This window comes from Cyprinus carpio, chromosome A20, assembly GCF_018340385.1.
Source record: "Cyprinus carpio isolate SPL01 chromosome A20, ASM1834038v1, whole genome shotgun sequence".
NCBI classification, from domain to species: domain Eukaryota; kingdom Metazoa; phylum Chordata; class Actinopteri; order Cypriniformes; family Cyprinidae; genus Cyprinus; species Cyprinus carpio.
Genome location: NC_056591.1, coordinates 17,971,981 through 17,993,570, shown reverse-complemented (window position 1 = coordinate 17,993,570; position 21,590 = coordinate 17,971,981). Strand labels below are relative to the sequence as shown.

General features: G+C 36.3%; 2 protein-coding genes across 2 annotated transcripts; both read left to right on the top strand.

The window, feature by feature from the left end:
- Nucleotides 1-2,769: 2,769 nt before the first annotated feature.
- LOC109073863 (enhancer of rudimentary homolog) lies at nt 2,770-5,353 on the top strand. The gene is made up of 4 exons (XM_042777911.1): nt 2,770-2,923; nt 4,325-4,412; nt 4,517-4,637; nt 4,736-5,353. The coding sequence occupies exons 1-4, from the start codon at nt 2,921-2,923 to the stop codon at nt 4,836-4,838; spliced, it is 315 nt and encodes a 104-aa protein (XP_042633845.1). The 5' UTR covers nt 2,770-2,920; the 3' UTR covers nt 4,839-5,353.
- Nucleotides 5,354-7,763: 2,410 nt separating this feature from the next.
- On the top strand, nt 7,764-21,149 carry LOC109059055 (serine/threonine-protein phosphatase 4 regulatory subunit 3-like). Its single transcript, XM_019076259.2, is given in 16 exon segments — nt 7,764-8,820; nt 8,906-8,961; nt 11,389-11,487; nt 11,589-12,014; nt 12,017-12,220; nt 14,666-14,743; nt 14,830-14,946; nt 15,187-15,303; nt 15,379-15,510; nt 15,623-15,725; nt 15,870-16,028; nt 17,726-17,895; nt 17,991-18,133; nt 19,128-19,318; nt 19,442-19,653; nt 19,747-21,149. Coding segments are annotated over 16 exon segments (2,469 nt in total). The 5' UTR covers nt 7,764-8,678; the 3' UTR covers nt 19,867-21,149.
- Nucleotides 21,150-21,590: the final 441 nt, after the last annotated feature.

Sequence of the window (21,590 nt, the reverse complement as noted above, 5' to 3'; positions counted from 1 at the left end):
ATAACATAATGTCTTTTAGATCAGTGGTTTTCACAACCCAAAATCATCTTGTCAGTCTTTCACAGGCAGTGGAGATAAAAACAATACTGAATATAAATAAAATACTAGCAACTATCATACATAATTTGAGGGGGAGGAGAAAATGCTTTTCACATCTTAGTTGTTGTTGTACAAAGGCAGCTGATTCATTCCAATCAAACTTTACAGTATTTTTTGGCATTAATGCATCTGTCACTCAGTAATATGGTTGTTCCATGTTTTTTGGATGATAAAATCACATTTCTGCTGTTGTTTATGTATTTCATTGTTTAATTTTTCTTTTCAGCCTATGAATTTTGCTTATTGTTTGGCCTATGTGGTTTGTTGTAATATTAATAAATTTCAGTTCGATTTTTAAGGAGATTTTTGCTGACATTTTGTATGATTTGCTGTTGAAAAGTGTTATTTTATTATTTTCTATATATTGTTATAGTATTTATTAAATTTTATAATTTAATTTTACATTATTGTTATTTATTTTTATTTCAATTCTAATTTTTAATTTAATAAAATTTTCTTATATTTATATTTTATTTCAGCTTTATTTTATGTTATTTTATTTCAGCTTTATTTTAATTAAGGATTTTTTTTTTTTTTACATTTTAGATTTTAGTTAACAAAACAGTAACAGGAATTGGGTTGTTACTTGATGCCCAATGTAAAATCTTTAGAAGTCTAGAAAGTAAAGAAATACTCTTGACAAGGAGCTGCAGGAAGCCTTGGAGACCATCGCTAGACCTCCAAGACAACAAATACAGTTTGGATGCCAAGAGAAGGCAAGCTGAGACGCTCAACAGACAGCTCTGATGAAACTGTAGACAGCAGCAACCAGAGCCACAGTTTTTACACTTTTGGATAATCAACATACGAATGGCTTACTCATAGTCTCATATTAAAATGAGATACGACCCTAAAGATTTTAAAACTGATATGGCTTTAAAACGCGTGATTTCAGCGCGATATACACGATAATCAAAACCAAACAGATGTTGTTTGGCAGAATATTTGAGGTACGAGCTGTAAAGGCCCAGCTCTATTCTGGAAAAGGGGGCAGGGAGCAGCAACTCATATGCATTTAAAGATACATGCACGAAAACAGTGTTGTGCTTTCTAATTCACCTACTTATACTATGTCCTAAAAGTATGTACTGTTTTTTGTGAAGAAAAAGTACATACTTTTGAGTATGAAGCAGAATAGTAGGCAGGCTTTAGGACATACTACTTCATCATAACTGCGTCTTTTAACGCACGCTCTGTTTAGCTTAGCTACATAATTACCCTAATTCAATTAAATTAAATTCCCAACCAATCATCTTGTCAAAGTAAACATTATCCGTATTTCATTTAATTTAAATTCCCACCATATTGGAGAGAAATGAAGAGGCATATTGATCTGTCAGTCGTGGGTCTATCATGCCGAGAACTCTGCTCATATGTTTGCATAATGATGCATTTAAAAAAAATGACCAAATGTATCATAATAAAGTTCACAGTGTTGCTGCAGATGAAATATAACGCGGGTAACATTAAATAAATATTTTTTCAACAGGTTAGATATTGATTATTTATCACTCAAACCCCTTTCTCTACCTGTCTGTCAGTCTTGCATATCTATAGCCATTTTTGTAGTTTTTTTTAACACTTTTCATGCGTGTTTGTATTTCTAATCGAATCCTTGTACACCACGCAATGTGTTGTGGACAATTTTAGCCATTAGAGTATTCACGGATTTCCACTTTGAATTTCTATCAGAAGCAGTAAACCATCTGGGTAAACCATCAACGGAGTCAGAGCTTATAGACTGAGATCCCGTGCATAAAGTAGTTAAAAGATGGGACACTGAAATCCCACAACAAACAGATCCAGCTCACATACATGTCACATACAAAATGTCTATTCAAGGTACAAGCAGTCATTAAAAGCATCTTGGGATTAAAATGTTTTAATGAGGAAAATAATATTAATTGCCCCCTCAAGCTTTTTAATGTATGTTCAGAGAAACACATTCACTTTATAGTATTTGTCAAACATGACAGTATCAAAACAAGAACAATTTTCACACATTCCAATATCAAAATAGAGCAGTTTCATCAATTTCATGAAAAGAAAATTGCTGTTGCTGAATTAAGCTAAAATAAGCTTTTCTTCATTTTGTTTCTATATCTTTTTTTGCAGACTATGATCTGTACACTTTGTACTTCAATTGTATAGTCTATGCCATTAAAGTGCAAACAAACCAAGCACACTGATTCTTTATGATTTCACTTAAATTTTTAACTGAATAAATCTCTTGTACAAAATGTGAGACAGTCTTGGAAGCATTTTTTAAAATTATTATTATTATTATTATTACTATAAATGCACCAGAGTTGGCCTAAAGGCTATTTTCATCTGTAGTCCCTGAAAATGTTACAAAGTCACCCTAAAAAAAAAAAAATACATTTCCAAGTATGATATTAATTTAAAAAAAGCAAAACAATCTTCTGCAAACAAAGTCTGTCCAGTATATTGGATATATAAATCCATCTAGCACAATTCAATGATATTGTTGCATAAAACAAACGCAAAATATAGCGTTTAAGGGAACAAAATATATGAATTTAACCATTATTATTTTGCTGAACGTTACAATACAATTCCAAACCATCACAGTGTTACCAGTTTCGTAACATTTTCAGTCAAAATAAAATAAATACATTTTAAATCAACACACTCTGCAATAGTGTCACAAGACTTTAATTCTGAAAATCCAACGCGTCATCGCCACTACCGGAAGTGGATGCTCGTTGCACATTTATGCTCTCTCTGTAGCTGCTATCAGTGATTAGCCGTCAGCGGTACCACAGCCTTCATCGGGACATTTTAGATACCAGGACCAGCTATGGTAAGTATTTCACTGCTGTATTTTGTATTCTGGTGTATATTATATAAGATTGCCTTGTCAGAAAGTCGTTTTTCGTCGGCTGCACTGACACGTTCTAGAAATATTCAAGTGAGTAAACCCGCGTAGCTAGCAGCAGTGTAGCGAGATAACGTCGAATGTTCACGAAATGAACGAGTTGTGAAGTCTCCTGGAATATTTCTAGACTTTCGTCTATAGAATTAAGTACTTAAAATAAAGTGTAACTAAAACTTATATTTAATTTCACCCGTTGTAGTAACTGCCTTTCTGAGAAGCATCTAGCGTTAGACTGTTTTGTTTGGGGGGGAGGGTTGGAGTCCAACAGCTGCTGTTTTCAGAGTCTTATGTCAGAGATTCCGTTTGAACGTTCGAGTTATCATTCGAGTAAGTTTGATTAGTTCATATGCCAAGCAGGGATTGTTGGATTGAATGTCAGATTAAAATGTAATCTATTTAAAATATATACGCTCTATTAATCTCACTGCTAGGAGTCAAAGCTCTGTTTCTGGCAGTAGGGGGCTCCACATAATTGGGTCATACCTGGCGTATTTAGAAGATATATATGTATATGTGTGTGTGTTTTAAGGGACAGTTCACCCAAAAATGAAGATTCTGTCATTAATAACTCACCCTCATCTCGTTTCAAACCTGTAAAAGCTTCGTTCAACTTCGGAACACAAATTAAGATAATGTTGATGAAATCTGTGAGCTTTGTCCCTGCATAGACCGCAACGCAACTGTAATGTTCCCAGGTCCAGAAGCGTAGTAAGGACATCGGTAAAACAGTCCATGTGACATCAGTGGCTCAACTTCAGTTTTGAAAAGCTACAAGAATACTTTTTGTGCACAAAGAAAACAAAAATAACAATTTATTCAACAATTCTTCTCCCCCGAGTTACGTCTTCTGCCATTTTAGAGAGTATCACAATGCATATGCACACTTTCCCCCAAGGGTAAACAATGCTGATTATGTTCATGTGCGCGCTTTCTCGATGGGTACTCTCCAAAATGGCAATTAAATAAGTTATTTTTGTTTTCTTTGCGCTCAAAGTATTCTCACAGCTTTGTAAAACTGAAGTTGAGCCACTGATGTCACATGGACTGTTTTACCAATGTCCTTACTACAATTACAGTTGCGTTGCCGTCTATGAAGGGTCTGAGAGCTCTCAGATTTCATCAAAAATATCTTAATTCGTGTTCTGAAGATGAACAAAGGTCTTAAGGGTTTTTGAACGACATGTGGGTGAGTAATTTGACAATTTTCATTTTGGGGTGAATTAACCCTTTAATTCAGCTCATGTCTTTTTGGTTTCTAAAATGTGTACACAAGTCAAAATGTATGTAATATTTATTTACACTTTTCTTTTCTTTTTCTGATGACAGTCTCACACCATTCTGTTGGTGCAACCTACCAAGAGACCAGAAGGCAGAACATATGCAGACTATGAGTCTGTTAACGAATGCATGGAAGGTAGAATATTTCTTTTGATTTTAAAGGGCCAGAAATTATAGTAATTAACAATTCTAATGCTTTATTGTGGAATTTTTAATTCTTTCTTTCCTCTCTAATGAAAGGAGTGTGTAAGATGTATGAAGAGCATCTGAAGAGGATGAACCCCAACAGTCCTTCCATCACATATGACATAAGCCAGTTATTCGACTTTGTTGATGATCTTGCTGACCTCAGCTGTCTTGTGTAAGTAAACTAACACAAGATCTTATCAATCATGTACAAGCGTACAAATTTTTTTTGAGCAATGTAGTAGTTTTCTCATTCTTTGGTCATTTAAACAGGTACAGGGCAGACACACAAACCTACCAGCCCTACAACAAAGACTGGATTAAAGAAAAGATCTACGTGCTGCTGAGGCGTCAAGCCCAGCAGGCGGGAAAATAAGGAGTGTATTTGGCTGAATTATTTCTGATGCTAGGCCCCAACTCTATCAGAACTATGCCACATCACAGGACAAACAGAGATGTGATGCCGTTTAGTTCAGATTTTGTTGAATGCATGTCTGTTCAGTCAGTACATCAAAGCATAGAGTGAAAATATTTTACATTTTAAATTGCATTTTTGTAACTGGAGTTAGGGACTTGGGATATTTATCAGAAAAGAGGGTAAGATTGGGGGGAAAAAGGGTTTAGTTTTTTTTTCAATCCCTCTCAATTGATGTTTTCTACTTTTTTTTTTTTTTTTTTTTTTTTTTTTTTGTGTTTTTAATTGTGGTTTAATTGTTCTTTAATTCAGTGAAGTATAAAACGTACACATTTCAGATTATGTAGATGGTTCTGAGTCATCTTATATCCCAACGTTTGTCCTCAGTGCTGTTACAGATTTTGTTGGCCCTGTCTGTTTTGTGTATATATCCAGTAATCACCGCTGGAAAAAAAATAAAAATCTTCTCACACAAAGTCTTGATGTCAGTACTGTTTTTGTTGTGTGTGTGTGTTACAACACTGATGTTTAAAAGTTAGGTGTCAGTAAAGTTTTTTGAAAGAGTTAACCTGCTCCTTTCATCACATAATAATTAAACGTATCCTATGAAAAAAAGCTCATAAAATCAAAAACACACAAATACAGCTCATAAAATCCAAAACACACATTATATTTCTTAACAAATAAATAACAACAATATTGTTTTACTATTGTTTAACAATATTACAGTTTTCCTGTATTTCTGATCAAATAAATGCATCCTTTGTGAGCATGGTAAATTACAAAAAAAAAAAAAAAAAAAAAACTAATTACACAATACTATAATTACTTTTAAACTGTTGTGTATATGGTATAACATATGCCAGAAATGTACAACTTGTTGACAAACTAATTTTGTAAAGGTTTTTTTGGCCTTTGTCAATGTTGTACATCTTCTCTCTTTGTCATAAAGTTATACTAAGCATTTCTGAGCTTTTTCCTTAGTCATTTGCATGTGTTAAGGGTAAGTGACCATGTGCTTGTCTCTGTATGCTACAGTTTATTTGTTAGAACACTTTAGTTCACAGTATGTCCTTTCTGTTAAATTATTGATACTCAGACATGATTGTGTTTGAAAACTTGAATATGCTTCACATTTTGTATCCTGACCAAGACTAAAAATTAGTTTTTTGTCCTCAACAACTCCTTTGTTAAGGAGCATGGGTAAAATTTCAGTCTAAAAGGAGCTGGTATTTTCTAAAACAAATGTGAATAACATTATACAGCGCAGCATGACCGTCCTGTTTTTCAGCTCTCAGAAGCACACTGTACTGTAGCATGAATGTCCTTTTCATCAGCTGTACTGTTAATTGTTAAGATAAGAACTTGCTGAACAAATTCTCTGAAATATTCAACTCTTTTCTTTACAAAAATGTTCATGTTATCACCGGGGCATTCTGATTTGTCAAGAATCTGATCAACATTTGCCCTGTAATGAAGCATTAAACTACTGTAATTGTGTAATTACTGAGACCACTAGGTTACAAATATTTTTTTGACTGATATTTGTGATCATGTTTAGTGCTGATGTTGGAAACCCCGAACAGTTTAATTTTGTTCTGTGGGTTACATGGTCTACTGCAGTTGTAATGTTATTGGAAAGCACTTACCAACTTGTGAGGAAGTGTATGCATTCTGTTTATGAGAGTTGCTTGGTAACTAAGGAAACAGCTGAGCACAAAACTTTAAAGTACCAGTAAGAACACAATAATACTAATTACAAGTGTAGGATAAAGCCACAACATTTTTTATTTGGTAACAGAATTGCAATTTAACCCCAACTGGCATGGCTAGTCTAACTTGAGCTTTGCTTCTTAGCCCAATTTCTGCATTGGGAAATTGCAGTATACTGTATATTGGACCTTAGCCCTCTCAAATACTTAGAGTTGTGATTTCTAACATGCTGGCGATTTTGCATGCATTTGTGTGGTTCATTTTTTTTTAGAAAAAAGGAAGCGAGATCCAGAGAGAAGCCTGTTGTTTCACCAGAAGATCAAGTTATGACATTTTGATTAAATATCATGAGGGTTCAAATAAATAAACAAATGAATGGATGCATTGTTTACAATAAGATGATTAGGGCGCATTTAGTAAGCATAAGGAGGATTTTCATTTCATGCTTACTTTAACCTTTTCAAGTCATTTTGCAAATGTTAACATGATAGATGGGCCTATACCGTTAACAGAGGCTGAATTCATAATCACTCATCCTGCACCACATACACATAGCAACAACCCACAACACACTATCAACCAAATAACAATCCCCTGGCAACACCAACACCTTAGTATTTGTGGTGGCTAGTTTTGCACGGACAAGCAACACTAAAAATGTAGTTAGTAAGTCATTTTTACAGTTATATAATATTTGAGCTGGTGGTACAACCTGGCATAGCTGGTTGGCCACACTGGCTAAAATATTATAGGGACTTTATTTGGTTAACCATGTTCCAAAGCTGAGACTGGACTGGGTTACCAGAAAAGGTTTGTATGGGCTATGTTTATATTGTCAGCAGAAACTGTATTTATAGTAACTGAAATGAATGGAACTATAATGTACGGCACTTTGTTCTCAGAAACAAAGACAACAGCACAGCTGTACACACCTGCATTTCATTCTACTGAACGGCAAAAGCAGTATGAAGTTTATTATCTTTACGCGCGTTCTAGCAGTCATTAATTCGCGAAGCCGCGCGTCTTTGAGCTTACTTTCACCCTCATTCACAATCGTTTCTCTGTGTCCCTTTTATTTTCAACAGCAGTGAGTGTTTGGTGTTACGAAACACCAGTGTGTCTGCGCTGGTCATTTTGGCGCACTGTGTCTTTAAACTGTTGGCGGCGGCCCTGCGCCTGCAGCACAGGAAACCCCGTAGCGGCTTTCAGAGGGGACCCAAGATGGCCGAATCTTCACAGTGGGGCTAATAATTACTTTTCGTCAAGACGCTGCTATTTCATGGTGCTCGACGGTCGCGCTGGCCATTCGCCGTCCCGGAAAGTGAAACGAGCGAGTCTATTCGATTAGTTACATCGGGGAATGTTTATCTCTGTGTGAAGAGACTGGCTGGTCCATCCGCGGCCCTTAGCCAGAATATGGCGGAATACCTAGAGAAAATATAGCTTAGCTTATTATGAACGCGCCGCTTTATACACGACCCTTCCCGCCTTTTCACCGACCGCGCGCGAGTATAATGATAAAATAGCGTTATCGGTACGTCTTTGGAGTTCATTCGCGCGCGTTTCGAACATTTCTAGGTTAAAATGACTCGCGCGAGGAGATAGCCTGCTAGCTGAGGCGCTAGCTACGCTAACCCCGTTTGACTGAATTAGTCGCAGCGTTAGCATAGCCTAGCTAGCTTAAAGTAAAGGGGAACGCAGGAAAATAAACACATTCTGCGTTCGTGCTCTGACTGCATGCTTTTAAACTCTTTTCTCACCATTTCACGGCCTTTAGAAACGGAGGAGCGTATTTCGTGCTTGCGTTTATAAAAAGTTCAAAATATTGAGTATGTTGTGGAGAGTCTCGGCTGCACACAGCGGCTAGCTGACCATCGCTAGACTGGTCAGAATAATTCTTCTGGACTGAATACGTTTACTGTGATAGAGCCCACAACAACATACTGCATCAGCTTAGCGACAGCTTGCTAGTGATTGCCATACATTTCAGCTTGAAGTTGACAGCAGATTCTGTTGCACCTTGCAAGCAGAGGACGTTGAGATTTATTGAATCAAGGGCAAAAGCCTGTTTGAGTGTTACTTGCAAGGATGACTGACACTCGTAGACGAGTAAAAGTGTACACTTTGAATGAGGACCGCCAGTGGGATGATCGGGGGACGGGACATGTGTCATCCGCCTACGTTGAGAGGCTGAAAGGCATGTCTCTCCTGGTGCGCGCCGAAAGTGATGGTAGGTTTCAAAACATTGCAGAGATGATGTACAGGGCCACTTTTCGTTGACTGTGCAAGTAAGATGTGCCCGTTCTTTAAAACAGGGTCACTGCTGCTGGAGTCCAAAATCAACCCTAACACCGCCTATCAGAAACAGCAGGTGCGTTTAAAATGTTGTGACATGATTTTGTTGACAGCTCATCAGTGTTTTTGTGAACATCATTTATTAGTATGTGCTTATAAATATCTTGGTTAAAGGTCAAATACACATTTATAAAGATGACAGACATCACTGGTGAATTGGGAAATATATTACTTTACAAGTATCACCATGCTTCTATAGTTAATCACATTACAATAACCCTTTAAAGCCTTTGTTAGAAATAGAGTGGTAATGTTTTCAATCTTTAGACAAGGTATTAAAAAAAGTTTGCATCTTTTGAATACACAAGGCATTTGTTGCACTTATCAAATATAGAGCTTACGCTCAAGGAGGAAAATGTTTTATACAAAGTCATTTATATGGACAAAAAGTAGATGCAGTTCTGATAGCCTGTAATGTAAATCAGTAAATTATTTGTGCAGAATATGTTCCACTAAAGCTTGATGTATGATATTTGAATCTTTCATTTTAAAATGTTTTTTTCTTTAAAAATATGTATGGATAATAAAGTAAATATAAGTTGCTTCAGTTCAACAAATGTTAATCTTGAATTATTAATAACAATATAAAAGTTATTCTTACATTTACTTTACAAACATTATTTCACAGCAAACAGACACAAAGGTGAAGGTTGACATTTTTACAATTATACTAAAAGGCCTTTTACTTAATAAAAAAGCATAAACTATCAATCAGATGGCATGAAGTAGATTGTGTAGAAGTTTTCAGTTTTGACCATGTTGATAATTTAGAGACATTAGAAATTAATGTATCTAAGATAGGGGTGGCATGATACAATTTTTTCAGAACCGATCCGATACCAAAAGTTCTGAGTATAAGACAGTACTGATCCGATACCAGCAGAGTTTTTTTTCTAAACCTTCAGCGTGTGTTGACCTGATCATCACTCTTTTGTGTGTTACACACAATCTACTAAATATAGACTCAACTAAATATAAACTTCATTATAAAGAAAAATAACAATTAAAAAAAATATATAATCATAATCTATGAGAAAAATATTATTATAAACTAGGTTAGTGGATAATTCAACAGCAAAATTACTCTACAAAAAGGATGAGTTCACAATAATTTTATAAAATCTAAATATTTAGAGAAAAAACATTATTTTTGGGGGGGGGGGGGTAAAAGTAAATGGGTGTAATCTGGTAAAATGTTAAACATTGCTCTTTGTATTGTATGTATAAGTGCATTCATGAAAAACAGGTAAATATAATTATATATATAAATATATGCAAAAAATTAAATACATTTCTTTAACATTTATAGCACAGTAATTCATTGTGCAAAAGTATTAAAACACAGAACAAGAAAGGCTATTAATAATCTTTCATTGTGCAAAAGTATTATAACATGAAAGGCTATACAAAGCGGCACAAAGGTCTTAATGGGCATCTCGTGTGCAGAATGATGCGCTTCAACACGGAGTCACAGCGCAGCGCTTCGCATAGAGAAGTTTAAAGCACAAAGGGAAGAGACACTGATGTGTGGTGCATTACATCTGTGCTATAGTTTATTGAGCCTTTTCTTTTAAATGTTTTTTAAAATGTTCAATTCATAGTGCTCTCTACTCCAGTGTGGTGATCTCTAACAGACATGCTTTAGAATTAGCACTAAACTCCAGCAAGATAAAGTCCTTTTATGAAAAACTGATGTTTATCTACATATCAAGTATAATAATAGGAACATTGTATCCTCCTAGAGTGAGTTTTGTCGTCTTGACTGTCGTAACCGAACACGACGTGCAGTTTGAAAGCTGAATGGACAGACAGCCGCAGCAGAGAGAACGGTTTACGAGAACTTGAATTTAACGACTTAAATATTCATCTGTACCTCACAGTAAACTATGGAATGGCTTCAGAACACTTGAAATATAGTGCACGGAAACTTTATAGTGCTTTTGTGCCTTTCGTGGGGCTTAACAAACACAGAATAGTATACGCACAATATCAGATTTGGATCGGTCTTGTCTGACCGATACCCGATCCGGCAGAAAGTGTCAGTATTGGAGTGATAATGATACTGAATATCGGATCAGCGCACCCCTAATCTAAGATGATACAGTAGGCTTATAGGGTTAAGACCGTTGTTTTAAAATTGGATAAAGTCATAAGTCAAAATTTTGTTGTTTTAGGAATAGAAGGTTAAATTAAGTGAATGATATATAAACAAAGATATGTATTGAAATTGAAATCTACAGTTGCAAATAGATCAGGTGTAGTAAAATAAATACTTAAATTTGTATTTTGGATGTTTTATTTTTGCTTAAATTTGACCTGTGCATGAACAAACCATGTTTTTGTCTGAAGTGTCTTGCATTAAACTTTAGTTCCCTGTATGATAGTGCTTGTATATCACATGCTCTTTTGGCTTTTGTTGATGTTATTTGTGTTTTGTCTTTGGGACACATTAATAGTATGGTCTGAGGCTGAAAACTATGACCTAGCTCTTAGCTTCCAGGAGAAGGCTGGTTGTGATGAGATCTGGGAGAAAATATGTCAGGTGATTATGTCTGTGATGTACATTTATAATATTTTCTCTAGGTATGTTGTGCATGTTGGTGTAGTGCTTTATTCTGAAAGCCTTTATTTTTGTGTCTACAGGTCCAGGGAAAGGACCCCTCTGTAGATATCACCCAGGAGCTGATAGATGAGTCTGAAGAGGAACGCTTTGATGACATGTCCTCTCCTGGTCTTGAACTTCCGCCATGTGAGCTCTCCCGACTGGAGGAAGTGGCTGAGCTGGTGGCATCATCCTTACCTTCTCCGTTACGGCGGGAAAAACTGTCCCTGGCGCTGGAGAACGAAGGTTACATCCGCAAACTGCTGGAGCTATTCCGAGTGTGCGAGGACTTGGAGAACCGAGAAGGCCTGCATCACCTCTATGACATCATCAAAGGCATTTTCCTCCTCAACCGCACAGCGCTTTTCGAAGTCATGTTCTCCGAAGAATGCATCATGGATGTGATCGGATGTCTGGAGTTCGATCCATCGCTACCCCAACCACGGCGGCATCGAGAGTTCCTCACCCCACCACGGCACGCACGGTTTTTTTTCTTAAAGAGGTCATTCCCATTTCAGACCCGGAGCTGCGGCAGAAGATTCATCAAACATACCGTGTGCAGTATATTCAGGACATGGTGCTGCCCACCCCCTCTGTCTTTGAAGAAAACATGCTGTCCACCCTGCACTCCTTCATCTTCTTCAACAAAGTGGAGATTGTTGGCATGCTGCAGGTGGGTTTTCATACTCAACTATGTATATGTGACCAGTTGTGAACTTTGTACATTGGCGGTTGAGTTGAAATGCTGTTCATGGGCTAAACTAGGTGAAGGAAGCTGTAGATTAACTTTTAACACCGCGTTATTACATCATATCTTACAGGTAACGTACATACATTGTCAGGCTTGCTATGTGTCATTGTGGCTTTTCGACACAATTTTCAGACCAGCAGTGGGCTGTACTTTGGTTCTTTGTTGTAAAGGTCATATTTATATCAGGGCTTGAATTTCGGCAGGGGATTGCGCATAATTCTATAAAAAGTTCAGAGTATTCACAGAGTTCAGAGTTTACATGAGTATTCATGTAAACAGTTGATTTATACTAAACATTGTTGGTATACAGGCTTTTAAGTTAATGTAAACAAATCTTATGTGTAGCAGTTTGGTCTGTGCATGAGGTCTTAAAGAGACAGCAACCTAAAGTTAAATAGATTATTCTGTTTCTGTGGTATTTCTGTACCTGAATATTACTGTTAAACCTACCTGAAAAACTTAAAGAACAGTTAATTTTAGTTGTATGTTGTTATTGTATTGTTTGTGCCATTGCTTTTCATTAATCTAATCTTAATTTATTACTCACTGTTTACGTGTCTTTTTTTAGTTAAAATAAATTCAATTCAGAGTTTTAATTTTTTTTAAGTACCTTCCTCACAATATAAATTTGAATCAATAACATTATAAATTGTAAAACTGTAAAAAATTGTAAAAAAAAAAATGATTGTAGTTTAAAAATAGGCCTATGTCTAAAAAATACCCTAACTCCCCCTTTAAAAAATCCCCCCCATAAGAGCCACCTAAAGGGAGAATTCCCCCCCATTTTCAAAAACGAAATTCAGGCCCTGTATATATATAAATATATATATATATATATATATAATATGTTATATGTATATATATAAAAAATGATATGTATATGTATATGTATATGTATATGTATATGTATATGTAATGTATATGTATATGTATATGTATATGTATATGTAATGTAATGTATATGTATATGTATATGTATATGTATATATATATATATATATATATATATATATATATATATATATATATATATATTATATATATGTATATATGTATATGTATATGTATATATATATATATATATATATATATATGTGTGTATATATGTGTATATATATATATATATATATATATATATGTGTATATATATGTGTATATTTGTATATATATATATGTGTATATTTGTATATATGTATATGTGTATATGTATATGTATGTATATGTGTATGTGTAGAGAGATATATAGAGATATATAGATAGATAGATAGATATAATATGCATGTATGTATGTTTTCCACACTAAATTAAAATTCTGCAGATGTAGATAACAGATTTAAAGATAACCATGCTAACTGCTATTTAAGATGCATTTAATGGATGACATCATTTATTAGAAAATCTGCAACATTATTTGTTTCAGTGGTGAGTATCAAGAGTGGAGTAATTATAATCAATGTAATTTAATTTATTAATGCTTTGACAAGTCAAAAAATCTGATTAAGTTAGATTTTACTTCAGTTGTGGCTAAATTCATTAAAAAAAAAGTTGTTCATGGAAATGGTTTGATACGTGCTTCTCACCTAAGCCTTAAAGTGGAGTTGTTTGAAACTGGGATTGGAGATAGGGGAGGGTGCTTGTTACTATGGAAACAGCACCATCATGTTCTTTAGAGCCATATCATGTGATGTCACAAACACTTGGCAGGCGTGCTGGATGATTATTTTCTCCAACCTCCAGCCAGCTTCAGTTCAGTATGGTTGTTTGTCCATCTTTGCAGATAAATGTGCATGTCACAATATTGTTTTAATATCACCATATCCAGTTAATACCTGGATGAAATCTCCTAGATTTTGAATAAACCAACCACAGATAATAAAAGCTTTTTGTTATGGTTGTTTGAGCAATTGGATGTACTTTCCCATGGCAGCATAACCGCAAACAATGTTTTGATTCACTTGACTGGTTCCCCTTTTTTTGAGGTGTAATATTTTATGTCCATGACAAGTTGATGCAGTAAAATACAGTATCGGTCACGTCTAACCTTGGTGACGTTTATCAAGAACCAGATTTATTGTGCCAAATCTGTCTGAACAAAATAATTTATGGTTGCAATTCAAACAGCGCACTTCAAGGTGCATCATGCAGCATATATAGAAAGAGTTTAATTTGGTGAAAATACATTGTAACATGAATATTGGCTTAAATATTTCAATAGTTTCTTATGCTGTGTATTTCTAATGTATACTTATGTGCCTTTTCTAGTGTCTTTTCTTTTGAAGTAAACTAGTTTTGTGTATATATACAAAACTAGTAGTAATCAGAACTGATATAACCAGAGCTCTCTATTTCATATGCTTTTGTTTTCAGGACGATGAGAAGTTTTTGACTGAGCTCTTTGCACAGCTAACTGATGAAGCCACAGATGATGACAAACGGCATGAGCTGGTATGAGCAGCATTACTAATGGATGTGTTAACCTCCTATTCAAAACACTGGACATAAACAAAATTGATGATGTTTGTCACATTCAGGTAAATTTCCTGAAGGAGTTTTGTGCGTTCTCACAAACGCTGCAACCACAGAACAGAGACGCATTCTTCAAAACTCTGTCCAACATGGGTATCCTGCCAGCGCTGGAAGTTATTCTTGTAAGATATAATTGCTATTTCAAAGAACAGATTTGCAGTTAGATGTCAGTCAGTTTGCTGGTATCTTTTTATTTTTTTAATTTAATATCTTTTCTAATGATCTATATTATTGTATTTTATGGAGAATAGGTATATCTGCTACATTTGAAACTAACTAACTTCAACTTTGCTCTCAATGAAGACCATAACTTTAGCTTGCTCTTGCTGTATTTATGAATGCTTGTGTGCTTTGTGTTAAAGGGCATGGATGATGTTCAGGTGCGTGGAGCAGCCACTGATATCTTCTCCTACCTGGTGGAGTACAACCCCTCCATGGTGCGAGAGTTTGTTATGCAGGAGTCTCAGCAGAATGATGACGTAAGTCACACGCCTACTGACTCTTGTGATCCTTCCATCTACCTGTCTTCCTCACTACTTGTCTCTATTTAACAGGACATTCTGTTGATAAATCTGATAATTGAGCATATGATCTGTGACACGGATCCAGAGTTGGGTGGAGCTGTACAGCTAATGGGGTTGCTCAGGACACTAGTGGACCCAGAGAACATGCTGGCAACTGCTAATGTGAGACATGTTTTAAAACAAATATATATCTGATACATTGTAGCACCCTTTCATTGTCATTTGTCAGAATGACAAAACGTGCTCCTTTCATGAACTGTTTGATTAACTGCAGAAAACGGAGAAGACCGAGTTCTTGAGTTTCTTCTATAAGCATTGCATGCATGTGCTCTCTGCTCCACTTCTTGCCAACACCACAGAAGAAAAACCCAGCAAAGGTAATAGATTTTTTGCAAGCTTGTAGGATGCATGCAGACTGAATGTGTAGGCAGCCTTTTTGAATCATTTCTCAATTGACATTTTGCATACCTATTTGAAGAGGTGAGCTCTGCAGACTTCTCACTGTGTGTTTGTCTTGTCAGATGATTTCCAGACGTGTCAGCTGCTGGCTCTAATCGTAGAGCTGCTCACTTTCTGCGTGGAGCATCACACGTATCACATAAAGAACTACATCATCAACAAAGACATCCTCCGCAGAGTACTGGTGCTCACGGCATCTCAACATGCTTTCTTAGCCTTATGTGAGTATATGCACGCGCACACACATGCAAGACATTCATAAAGCCACATTTGAAACTGAATATTCAGCAGGAAATATTGTAGGGTGAGGTTTTTTTGTCCATCCAGATTTTATTGGATTATTCAAAAGAGCAAATGGTACTAGTCAATATTTTTTATCCCTGTCCGTATTAGTGGAAAAGAGGAATTTTTTCAGAAATGTTTTTATGCACTGCTGCATCTTGAAGAAGAAAATCAGGGACATTAAGAATGTAAATTGGGTCAGTTGTTTTTAAACGCTAACAGAATGAAAGTCAGGGATTTTTTTAATGCTTGTCCGGCTGGGCCAGTATCTCAGATTTCTAATTGTCCTGCCAATATTCTCACTTGCCCTAACACCAACAATGTATATAGTTTTAAATGAATTTAAATGTTTAATTTTATATTTAAATCTGACAGGTTTTTTATATCTATGCGTGCAATATTTACTCATCAAATGTTTTTCAGTATAAATTTATAGTCTGATTTTCAGCCATTTCTTACCAAGGGCTTTTCCATGTAACACAAAGACTTTGAGCTTAGATCAAATTATTTTTAGTATTTTTTATATACTATTTTATTAATTTTATTTTTGAATTGGTTTTTATTTTGATATTTTACTTTATTTATTTTAGTTTAATTAATAGAACTTTCATTTTGATTGTCAATGTAATTTTTATTAGTTTTTGATTTTAAATTTTTCGTTTTCAGTTTGTAATTTTAGTACATCAGCTTAAGTGTATTTTAATTAGATGCCAAGGCAACATTTCTATGTTTTTAAATTTTAATCTAATATTTATATTTTTTCAGCAACAAATTTTAATTAACCTTATTTAATGATTACTACACTGGTTATATGTTTTTGATACTGAAAATATGGAAGAATGTGAAAGACTGCAAACCCTTTCACACTGCGATTCCGGAAAATACATTGGTAATGTCTCCCGGCAATTGTTCCCGGGTCGCTAGATTTTGCCCCTTTCACACTGCCAGTGATTACCAGGAATATGTGCGTTGGTTCACACACAACCCGTAAAGGTCCCGTGAAGACACGTGATATCAGGGTGTGACGTGTAATGTACGAGTTGAAAACGCTAGGCACTTTCACTTAAGCTGGCGAACGATCTCAGCTTCAGCGTGGAAAGTGAGGAACTAACTGATCTCGGCTTCATTAGTTTGCACATATTTGTTTCGTCACAAACGTTGATCTGCCTTCAAAACACCCGCTAAAAGAGTCGCGCGATAACGTGCGTCATCACTACGACACACCCTTTACGGCATTAGTTCTGGCTTTTGTTCACACAGCGCTCGTTCCGGGATTGAAACCGGCAATTTTACTAGGTCCCCGACCCGGGATCAATCCCGGGACGTGTTTGCGTTCACACAGAAGGCGACCCGGCAATGTTCGCCACCATCACAACTTCAAACCACATAGTCTACAACAGAACACTAAGTGATGCTGATCCTTTTGCACTATGAATTACTCTGTTGGTAATGATTACTGTTACACTGTTATTTCAACACATGCCAAGGAATTCTGCATTCAGGGCCAGCAGCATTAACAAGCACTAATTAATTTAGAATAAAGACCAAGCATGCAGTACTACCTTGCTGACAGACATTGATTACCGCTTGGCTGTTAAATCTCTCTGTACCTTTCATACTCATTTCTCTTATCCAGGTGCTTTGCGTTTCATGAGGAAAATCATTGGCCTGAAGGACGAGTTTTATAACAGATACATTATGAGGAACTTCCTGTTTGAGCCAGTGGTCAAAGCTTTCCTCAACAATGGATCCAGATACAACCTCATCAACTCAGCTGTTATAGAGATGTTTGAGTATGTCAGGGTGGTGAGTACATTTATCCACTCATCATATCTCGTAATGCTCCTGAACACACTGATAGGTTGTTTATTTTGTGTGAAATTGCGGTGTTTTATGTGTAGGAGGATGTGAAGTCCCTGACAGCTCATATCATAGAGAACTACTGGAAGGCCCTGGAGGATGTAGACTATGTTCAGACATTTAAGGGACTGAAGCTCCGATATGAACAGCAGAGAGAAAGACAGGACAACCCTAAACTTGACAGGTCAGTGGTCATTTCAGACCTTTATTGTTATTTGGATCCTCCTATGTAGTAAAATAACTTTAAAATTTTTTTTTTTTTTATCATTTTATAAAAATTGTAAATCATGCTTTTTGCAGTAATTTTATAGTTTAATATGTTACTATAGACATTGCCCTACCCTGCTCATATGGTTTTCATTTTATTTGTGCAGGTCTTAAAAAAGGTCTTAAAGTCTTATATGAGTCTTAAAATTCCTGCAGCAACCCTGTATAATGTTTGTTAATTGTTGTTTTTCATTATTACTGTGTTACTACTATTTGTTTCTTTTAAAATACATTAATCTTAACATTGAGATACCCATAGATGTTGGTATGGCAATAAAAACAAAAACAATTTATCATTATTATTATTATTATTATTATTATTATTATTATTATAATTATTATTATTATATTTTACAGTACAATAGTGGTAACAATACCGTTATAGTAATATATTTCTTAATTGATTTTAACTTTTATAAAAAAAAGTAAATTATTTATATAAATATTTAATAATTTAGTTTCAGTGTTTTTTTTTTTTTTTTTTAAATTGCAATATTATTATGGTATTAATGTTTCTTTCTTTTTTTTTTTTTTTTATAAAGAATATTATTGGCACCAACCGAAATGCCTTGATACCATTGATTATCGAAAAATGACTTGTCGTTTGGTACCAAATGTCAATACCTAAAGGGTTAATCACATCAAAGTCAGTGAGCCAAACAGCATGCAGCATGGTTTGTGCCTAATTCAGTGTTAAGCTCTGGCAAGGCATCAAGGAAAAGGCATGTTACCTTTGGTATCAAAAAAAAATTTGGTTTCGGTATCGAAGTCAAGGTATTGGTATAAATTTTTTTGAATGATACCCAGCCCTAATTAAAATTGGATTGGAATTTCTTGTGCATGTAATAGTTACTTTTGAGTGGAAGTACCTTTTAATGAATGGATTTTTTGTGTCTTCATGCTCGTCTCAGTATGCGGTCGATTCTGAGAAATCACCGTTTTCGCCGTGATGCGCGGACACTGGAAGATGAAGAGGAGATGTGGTTTAACACAGATGAGGAAGACTTGGAGGACGGTGAAGCTGTAGTGCCGCCCTCAGATAAGATGAAGAGTGACGAGGACCTGATGGATCCTATCAGCAAGTTCATGGAGAGGAAGAAACGTACGTTACTGCAACATGCAGGCGGCATAATATTGATGTCCAGCTACTATGATCCACTATTTGTTTGCAAAATGCTACTCACGTTGCTTGATGTGTTTTGGTTGCTCTCTCTCTTTTCCCAAGTGAAAGATTCAGAAGAGAAAGAGGTGCTGTCAGGGAAGGCGAGCCTCTCAGGACGGCAGAGCCCCAGTTTTAAACTCTCCTTCTCCAGCTCCCCAAAGCCCAGTCTGTCCTCTCCCCCAACCGCATCCCTCCATCCAGGTTCACCTGGTTCTCCAAGTTCTCCCGGGACAGGAGCCCGGAGCTCCCCCCCTACGGCAGCTGTCACCACTAAGGTAGTTACGCTGATTCTAACAGATCAAACAATGTTCTAAAATTGCCTTTGTTACCGGTTATTTGTTTTTGACGGCATCTCGCTCCTATTCCAGGGAGGTCTGGTGGGGTTGGTGGACTACCCCGATGACGACGAAGAGGACGAGGATGAAGAAGACGCAGACAGTAAAGAAGAAAGTCCTCCGCTGTCCAAGAAGTCCAAGCTGAGCTCCTAAAACAGTCCCTCGTCAATCAGTACAGTCATGCTCAAAGGGAGCTTCATCCAGAGACTATTGCAGCGCTCGGCCTAGAACTCAAAACTGAAACAAAATGAATGAATACACAAATGAATGGATAAATGATCGAATGCAGCCCCCCGCAGGAGTCCAAGGGGCGCCATGTGAGGAACAGAGAAAGGGAGAGTAAGAGAGGGAGAAGATTCGGTCACAGAGCGAAAAGGTGAATGTCTCCACGTGGAGTTTGTCCAAGTGCCAATCTGCAAGAAAGAGAGAGAGACTCGCGAAACGAACGGAGAGACCGAAGAGGAGATAAAACTGGTCTGGACAAAGAATAATTGAAAAAAGAAATAAGAAATTAATTTCGACAAAGCTAGAAGTACTGGGGGGTAAAAAAGACCTCACACACAGTCAGTCAGTCGCTCACAGACACTCAAACTGTTGCCCCACAGAGCGTCCCAGGCTTGGACCAGGACACACTGCCCCCCCTCTCAGGGAAGGACCTCACGTGACCCGAACTGGGCCAGCCAATCCACAACCTTCACTCACCTTTGCTGACTCAATCTCCATTTATTTCTCTCCTTCCTCTCAACCCTTTTTTCTGTTGCTCTTTTTTTTCCTCTTTATTATTATTTTTTTCTTTTGTCTTTGAGTTTCTAGGGCTAGACGGGACACTAGGGAGCAAAGAAGTCTGGGTCGTCATTGTTTAAGATGTCACCGTTGTTCTCGTGGCTCAGCGGAAGTTCTTCCTCTTTCAAAGCCAGCAGTTCCCTCCTTTTTCTTATTCTGTTGTTCTCCTCTCTCATTTTTTTAAATGACATAAGAGACCTGCCTTTAATTGTTCAGGATGTTTTCAGCCGCACTTGAACAGGTTTTTAAAACCTCAGTGGGGGGAGATAGTTTTACCCTTTTTTTGCCCTTCAAAACTGCAGATTTTTTGGAAAATTTGTAAGCCCGTCTTGATTAAAGATTGAGTGGAACTCTAGATGTGATCGATTTGTCATATCTTCATTTTCTTTTCTTTTACATGAGTGTACTCTTAGTTGTTCGGTATATTTGGGACCATTAAAAAGATCTTTGCTGTAGTAGATCTCTCACAGTTGTGCTGGTTCCCTGTATCATGTCAACTGTGCTGATATTCTGTCTTTTGAACTGGGATTTCATCACTGAAATGATCGTCCTGTCTGCTCGTCTGAATACATCAGTGGAAAGTCCTGCCTCCGCTGACGGAGGCTTTCTAAACAACCTGCACACAATTAAAGATGAGTTTTTATTTTCTGAAACATCATGTTTCCCTTTGTACTTGAAAACCATGAGTATGAAGCAGTCGTGCACTAGAGGGCGTCCTTCACCGTCATTGGCGTGCAACAATAACAAGCAGGAGCCAGAAAGCAACTTAGTCTATATACTGTACACTAGCAATCAAAAGTTTGAAATGACTATTATTTTATTTAACCACAGTAGAAACAGTGATATTGTGAAACATTACAATCTAAAAGAACTGTCATCTTAGTATATTTTCAAATGTAATTTAATTCTGTGAAAGCAAGGCTGAATTTTCAGCAGCCATTACTCCAGTCTTCAGCGTGTCAGGATTTTCAGAAATCATTCTCATATGCTGATATGTTCAGTTATTGTTGGTACTCATTAATTAATAATGGTTCTTATTATCAATGTTAATGCAATATTAAGCAGCAAAAACTTTTCGACAGTAAAATGATTTC

Coding starts and splice junctions, on each gene's coding strand:
- LOC109073863 (XM_042777911.1), top strand. Junction 4,413..4,516: donor TGTTAACGAATGCATGGAAG/GTAGAATATTTC, acceptor CTCTAATGAAAG/GAGTGTGTAAGATGTATGAA. Junction 4,638..4,735: donor GCTGACCTCAGCTGTCTTGT/GTAAGTAAACTA, acceptor TCATTTAAACAG/GTACAGGGCAGACACACAAA.